We start from the raw sequence: 7,568 nt of genomic DNA on the forward strand, positions 1-7,568 counted from the left end.
CATCGCACCGGAACGGAGCCAGACTCCCTCCCGCTCCGACTGACCCCACAAGCACGTCGTACGCGGTGCCTCGCTCGGCCCTTCCAAGGTGAAGGCTCAAACGTCAGTCAGGACACCCTCGAGATGCTGTGGGCTTACAGGAATGCTGAACAGTGATTCAAAACGACACTCGCAGCACGCTTCATCTTGCGAACGGATCCTTTAACGATTTCGAGAAAAGAGAACACTGCGCGACACCTACTTTACACGTCTTCCCTCTTCCCTCCTCTTTCGCAGCTTCGTACCTTCCGGCAATAAACAACAAGGGTCCGCGAGCAATGCGACCCGACTTCCCATTTCTTCATTTCGCATTTCTCGTGTCTGTCGGTAGTGGATGGAAGGAAGACCACAAATCGGGGTCAGCTCGGCTCTTCTTCAACCAACAAAGGTGAAAAGAAAGAAACGAAAGCTGAATGAGACGCCACCTTCAGGGGCAGGGTTAAGGGTCTCAGGAGTTCAAAGATCTACAGAGGCTTCCTGTACAACGTCTCTTGCCACCAAGAAACGAAGGGACTCTACCTTCTAACATGCTCCAAGGCAAGTACATGTGATGGAATCGGCTTAGAGGGAGATTGAAAATCAATCAAGCCTCCAGAGGCCTCTTGTGACAGTGCTGCGACCGACGCAGATGCGAAAGGTGGGATGGGCGTGCTTGACTATCAAGCGATGCTAGAAGCAACGAGCCCATGGGCAGTCGGAGCATCACAGATAGGCAGAGTCGCCCCTCCATAGATGACCGTCACATTCCCGTTTCCGTACACCGAGCCGCAGAGCTGCGCCGTATCAATGCGAGCAGTGTGCATCCCTCCCAACGCATGTTCAAGCCGGGAGACATGGGGGAAATCTCCGCAGTTGCCGACATCTGCAAAGGATTGCAAAGCATACTGGAGGCGGGCCTAAGGCTCACAGCCTCTCCAGTGGGGCGATCGTAATCAGGACCACCAGAGGCAGTACCACCAAGTGTAGTCGTCCGTCCTCTCCTCACGCACTTCATGCACTTCCGTCGGGGCACTCACCAAGTAGCATTACAGCACCGGAGACTTCTTGTTTCTGACCTATTGACTCTGATCCAAGTGGAGCTTAGTCAGGTACCAATCTTGTTCTTCGTTGAGGGCCGTGATGATGTTGGCGGCTTGACTACAGAGGAATGTACCGTGGTAGCACGAATCCGTCAGCATTTTGGGCTTCCTCTTTTGATGGGAGGCCCTCTTTCTACTCACCGGAAACCATGTCCTTCACCCTCAAACTCAATGTACTTGACTCGGTCTGCACCTCCCTTGGCAGCTTTGATGCCTTCGACCATCAAATGTGCCTGATTGGGAGGCACCACCTTGTCAATCGAACCCTGGAGTACCAGTACGGGGGATCGCACCTCGCTTGCAGAGTACAAGGGGGAGCGATCGTGGTAGATCTGAGGGACCTCTTTGGGTGTGCCACCTAGTAGTCGGAACAGGTAGTTGCTCTCGAACTTGTGCGATTCTTCAGCCAACGCCTGCAATTCACTGACGCCGTAGAGTGAGCATCCAGCAGAGAATACACTGAGAATTGGAGAACAGGACAGGAGCAAAGGTGCAATCTTGGTCAGCTCGAATCGACTTAATCTCTCATACCCTCTCATACGTACTATGGCTGCTTGGTGAGACAAGCAAGGACGGTGAAGCCGCCAGCCGAGCCGCCAGAGATGATTGCGTCCTTGATACGAGGTGTTCCCAATCTGGCCTCAGCCTTTTCGTCTACTTGACTGCGAAGTGGCGGCACGTTGGCGGCGTTGGCAACAGGGTTCGATGAGGATGAGAAGATCACCGGGTAGATGGCTTTGTAGATCCTTTCGACGATGGGCAGACGAGGCTCAAGATGGGGAAAGAGGACCTTGAGGTTACGGGTGACAGCCTTGCTTCCCGCCTTGGCGGAACCTGCTCCCATAGGATGACTGCGAATGCCAACTGCAAGGTAGTCCCTGATGGACCATCCTTTCACCGTTGTGTTGACCATGACGTCGAGCACCCGATCTCGAGGCACGTGTGTTGCGGAGATCCTTTGGAAGAGAGGCTTGGAGAGGAAGGGGAGCTGCAGTCCGCGGGTCGTCTCGAGCTGGAGACCTAGAGTAGGTGACGCAAAGACGGCCTCGCTGAGAACGCTGGACGACTTGAAAGCAATGTAAGCCGCTCCAGCAATCAGCGGTGCTGTTAGAATTGAGGTATTGGTCGGGACAGCCTGGAGATATGGGATCAGAGCAGCCAAGCCAGTTGTGGCCGGCAAGGCAAGAGCGTCGAAGAGACTCCATTGCTTCTTGTGGTTCTTGAGTGTGACTCGCACACTGCCACTGGAGTCATAGCGCTCCTCGAGTGCTTTCCATTGTGCTTGAGCCGTTGCGGTCATCTCACGTACTTGTTTGCCCTCGTCTGTCGACGGAGCGCGCCTGGAAGTCAGGTACTTGGCAGCTGCACAGCAGTCCAATACATCTACGAGACCCCAATTGTCATTCAGACGAAGCATATATTCTCGCCCGTAGCCGGTTGAGCCTCCATAATTGACAAAGCAGATGCTGTATCCCCTTGATGTCCAGTAGTTGACTTCCAAGGACATGGCCTTGCTAGCGGCTGACGTTGGGCCGCCGTGGATCTTGAAAATACAGGGAGGAGCTGAACCCTTCGCTGCCGAGAAGTTGGGGTTTGTCGGGGGATATAGGATGCCGTAGCTAGTAGCGGGTGTGCCATCGGGTAGAGTGGTGGGAAACTCGAAGTCCTCGGGAATCGACAGGAAAGAGGCTGGGATCTGCCCGCTCGAGATGAGATCAGACGAAGCTTTGATGGGTCTGACGTTGTGGTCATCAATCGATGTCGACGATCCTTTGATTGCCTGCTCCAAGTCGATGACGACAACCGTACTAGGAGCGTCCGACTTGGCGACAACGGCGGCAATGCTTGTGCTCGAGACTTTGCGCAGTTGACCGAAGGCAATGTAGCTTGAGGACAGCTCAGTCACTCTGCCCGAGGATACAGAGACTAGAGCGAGGCTTTCCGTGGAGCCTCTGATCAGAACGGAGACAATCACGTCACTGTCAAGCGGCAGAAAGTGCGAGCTTCGGAAAAAGGGGAGAGCAGTGTTCAGAGGAGGTCAGCGCTCGAGGCTCAGGCCTTTGCTGTCAGTCTATACTCACTTGCCCATTGTCCATTGAGGTCTGATGAAGTCGGCCTTCAGGGGTGACGGAAGGATTGGCTTGATCTCTCCGAGTGACAAGCCAGCTCCAGACTTCTCCACTGTGATCTTGTAGGGGTTGCTGAAGCTGGTACGGTCCGAGGTGAATAGCAGGGTATCAGGCCCTGTGTGGCCAGCAGGTCGTGGTAGCCATATAGGATGTTGAACACTTTCGCCGCCCTTGGTGCCAGCAATGGGTTTTGCATCTACCAGGGATGCCTTGTGATCGCTCGTGGTCTCGTCGAACCGTGCTACCCAAGTTTCTGCGTCCCACCAGGGCATAGAAGGATGCTGCCAAGTGACCCAAGCCACAAAGTCACCTCGAGGAGACCAGGCGGCGAAGCTGTAGAAGTCTCTGCCCGATTGAAGTTCGGTGACAGACTTTGCGCTGGCATCGATGAGCACCAAGGTGTTGACGACCTTGCTAGGCTCGTCGATTGTGTGATCCTCCTGAATCGCGAGGATGAGGTGCGGCTTGGTGGGATGGGGCACGAAGCCTCCGTAGCGAAGGGGAGGACTGTCGGGTGTGATCCTCTCTGGCTCAGATGGTGTCGAAGTGGTGGCATCCTTGACTCGGTATACTCCCCAGTCATTGGGCTTGTAGTCTGTAAAGATGACGGAGCCATCGACGGAAGAGGCAGCGACTGCTCCTCCTCCATATTCGTGAACGCCGCTTCGAGCGTTGAACTTGGCGAGAGTGAGGTCTTGACCCACCTGAGCCGTGGTGGAAGTAGACTTGTCGAGTGACCATCGGATGACGGCTGCTCTCCCCTGCTCCTGAGGTCTGTTCTCGATGAAGATGAGGTGAGAGGCAGAGGGTGACTTGGAGAGAGAGGGGACCGCGAGCTCGCCAAAGGTTACTGCTTTGCTCGTGAGTAGCTCTGGAGTGATGGGTGACTTCCAGGTGCCATAGGGTGCGATTGTCCGCCTAGCCATGTTGCTTGCCATTTGTCCTTGTTGGTGAGGGGCTTATTGGTACAGTGGGTATGATGGTATCATCGACGGGGATGGCCAAGATGCTGAGCACAAGTGAAGTGTGCTGAGCGCCCTGTCGGCTTGTCGGCATTCTTGCCGAAGGTGCCCCCCTTAGTCTACTCCACGGTCCTCCACGGAAGGCGGAGTTGCAATTCGAGGGAGCACAAGCCAAGCACTCCAGGCTCACTCACTCACTCACTCACTCACTCACTCACGTCGTCTACTCGCCTCGCCTCACCGCGCCGCCTCATCCCGCCCTACCCTTGTTCCCCGCCCTAGTCTTGGTAAGAGGCTCGCTCTCCGCAGCCTCGGACCACTGCCCGCAATGGACGTGACCAAGTCCATCTCGTCGTACCTCACCCGCCTCCTCTCGCCCTCGGCTTCCGGCGGGTCAGGAATGAAGGTCCTCCTCCTCGACTCGCATACCACGCCCGTCATCAGCTCCTCCCTCACCCAGTCCGCACTCCTCAGCCACGAAGTGTACCTCACAGATAGAGTAGACAATGAGGCAAGGGAGAGGATGAAGCATCTCAAGTGCATTGTACTCCTCAGACCTACAGAAGCTAGTATCGAGGCACTGTGTAAGGAGCTCAAATGGCCAAAGTATGGAGGCTATTGGCTTTATTTCACAAATGTGCTCAAGAAGGGGGATATAGAGAGGTTGGCAGAGGCAGATGAGCATGACGCTGTGAAGGAGGTCCAGGTGAGCCGTCGTGTGATGCCAACGAGGGCAAGGAGACCAGGAGTCATGACCTTCCATCTCCTCTCCTGATACAGGAATACTTTGCAGACTATCTCCCAGTCAACTCCTCCCTCTTCTCCCTTTCGCCAACGCCCCTACCTACTGGCAATATCACTGGTCCCATAGGACCTTGGGCTTCCAATGCCAGCGAGTGGGACCCAGCTGCTCTCGATCGGCATACCCAAGGACTCATGGCCCTCTTGCTGAGCCTCAAGAAGAAGCCAGTGGTGAGATACGAAAGGATGAGCGCGCTAGCGAAGAAGCTCGGCGAAGAAATAAGTGTGAGTCGTTGGATCAAAAGTGAGGCGAAGGGTGTCCCATTAGGTCTCACTGACCCGCAATGTCGACCTCCTCTGTGCTCTCTATAGTATCAAACCACGCAAGGTCAACCTTCTCTATTCGACTTCCGGAGGTCTGAGCCTGCACCGCTCCTTCTCATCCTCGACCGGCGAAATGACCCAGTGACGCCCCTCCTCTCCCAATGGACCTACCAAGCCATGATCCACGAACTGCTCGGCATCAACAACGGCCGAGTCTCACTACCGGCATCGTCGGGTCTCAAGCCAGAGCAGCGGGAGCTGGTCCTCTCCTCCTCGGAAGATCCCTTCTTTCAACAGAATCTCTACGACAACTTTGGAGACCTGGGAGCCTCCATCAAGAGATATGTGCTGGAATTTCAGACAAAGACGGCTTCCTCCAAGCAGATTGAGACTGTGCAGGACATGAAGCGATTCGTCGAGGAGTACCCAGAGTTCCGGAAATTGAGCGGCAACGTCTCGAAGCATGTGACGCTGTTAGGAGAGCTGAGTAGAAGGGTGGAGGGAGAGCATCTACTGGAAGTCTCTGAGCTGGAACAGAGTCTGGCCAGTAATGAGAGTCATGCTAGCGACCTCAAGGTGAGTGCAGAGACGCGGAGAAGAACAAGGAGTCACGTCCGTCTGCTGACTCAATAGTTGCTCTGCTATCGCAACTCCCAGGCCGTGTACGATCTCCTTGCTCGGCCAGACATCCTGTCAGAGGCAAAGCTACGGGTTGCCATTCTCTACGCGTTGCGGTATCAGCGATACTCGGGCAATCAAATATCCAATGTTGTCAAGCAGCTACTCGAGAGCGGTGTGGAGGAGAGCAGGGCAGGTGTGAGTGATCTCTACACAGGCCTAAGGCGGCATCGAAGCCGCAACAACTGACAATGCCCCCCCTCCCCTCCCCCTTGCCCTCTCGCCTCTTGCCCAGCTTGTCTTTGTGATGCTCAACTTCGCCGGCGCAGACCAACGGCAAGACGACCTCTTCTCCAATGACAACTTCTTCTCACGCGGCAAATCCGCCCTCAAAGGGCTCAAGGGCGTGGACAATGTCTACACGCAGCACACCCCACATCTCCTCGAGACCGTCGAGCTTCTAATGAAGGGCCGTCTGCGCGAGTCGTCCTACCCTTCTACCAGCAGTAGCTCAGCAGGCGGTAGCGGGCCCGGTGGTGCTTCTGGTCCAGGAGGAGGGGGAGGGTACAGCACCTCTTCCTCCGGCCTAATCACGCAGCGTCCTCGGGACATCATCCTCTTCATCATCGGCGGTGCGACCTACGAAGAAGCGCGTGCCATCTCTCTCTTGAATTCTCAGGGAGCCAATGGACCTGGAATGGGAGCTCGCTTCTTGCTAGGAGGATCCACGATTCATAATTCACAGAGCTTCCTCACAATGGTACAAGATGCCGCGTCTCGCTTTCCGGCTAGTATTGCTAGACCACCACCCACTTCTACTGGACTCGGTGCAGCAGGAGCATCCGGATCCAGCGCTGGTAGCGGACAAGGTCAAGGCTTGAACTTGCGCATCGGTCCCGTGCAGCTCAACGTCGGCCGTGATGGACGGGGAGGCGGAGGCGGAGGTGGGGATGGGTTTACGGGTGCTGGAGGACTTGTGGACCCGGGAAGGATAGGAGAAGCAGCGCAGGGGGCGGCTAATCTGGCTGGGGGTTTGTTGGGTAGGTTGAGGGATGCGATTTGAGTTTGAGTTTTGGGGGAAAGAAGAGGGGGAGAGGGCTGCCCCGCACAGAGGTGCGAGGGGAACATGTATAGTACAATACGATGCAGCTTTGATAATGCAACCCATACTCCAGCAATGCCGCCCCGCACCCACGCCTCAACCACAGTACGAACTTTGAAAGTTGAAGAAAGTCCAAGAATGGTATGATAAGGTATGGCATAGTATGGCATGGTATGGTAAGGTAAGGTATGGTATGCATGCTATTTCAATTGCCAAAGTTCGAATACGAGACAAGGAAAGAATAAGAATAAGAATTATGCTAGGAACTGTTGAAAACTGCTGAGAACTGTTGGGAACTGGTAGGGAACTGTTGGGGATTGAGACTTGAGACTTGTACTGCTAGTGGTAGTGGTAGTGGTAGTGCTGACTTGTAATTTGTACCTTGACTTGAGATTCGACCTTTACCGCCACCTCACATGACCATGGCCATTTGCCCGTGTTCATTGTATAATTCCCGAGTTCCGGAATGCAGATCGACTATTACCCGCTCAATCCCCCCTCTCGCTCTGCCACCCTGGCCAAAGCGTTCTTCGAGAGGTGCAAGCACTGATGAGAGAGGACTCACTGCTTCTCC

At 55.0% G+C, this 7,568-nt stretch overlaps 2 protein-coding genes across 2 annotated transcripts; one reads left to right on the forward strand and one right to left on the reverse strand.

The window, feature by feature from the left end:
- Positions 1-1,094: 1,094 nt before the first annotated feature.
- BCV69DRAFT_298920 (alpha/beta-hydrolase) lies at positions 1,095-4,173 on the reverse strand (the record flags this gene model as incomplete). The annotated part of the gene is made up of 4 exons (XM_025494274.1): positions 1,095-1,176; positions 1,260-1,577; positions 1,664-3,121; positions 3,200-4,173. The coding sequence occupies 4 exons, from the start codon at positions 4,171-4,173 to the stop codon at positions 1,095-1,097; spliced, it is 2,832 nt and encodes a 943-aa protein (XP_025348298.1).
- Positions 4,174-4,424: 251 nt separating this feature from the next.
- Positions 4,425-7,069, forward strand: BCV69DRAFT_282638 (putative vacuolar protein sorting protein VpsB). Its single transcript, XM_025492421.1, has 5 exons — positions 4,425-4,915; positions 4,990-5,235; positions 5,323-5,850; positions 5,932-6,090; positions 6,188-7,069. Exons 1-5 carry the CDS (start codon positions 4,538-4,540, stop codon positions 6,953-6,955), a joined length of 2,079 nt encoding a protein of 692 aa, XP_025348299.1. The 5' UTR covers positions 4,425-4,537; the 3' UTR covers positions 6,956-7,069.
- Positions 7,070-7,568: the final 499 nt, after the last annotated feature.

The sequence above is a fragment of the Pseudomicrostroma glucosiphilum genome (genome assembly GCF_003144135.1).
Source record: "Pseudomicrostroma glucosiphilum strain MCA 4718 unplaced genomic scaffold BCV69scaffold_6, whole genome shotgun sequence".
Classification (NCBI taxonomy): Eukaryota; Fungi; Basidiomycota; class Exobasidiomycetes; order Microstromatales; family Microstromataceae; genus Microstroma; species Microstroma glucosiphilum.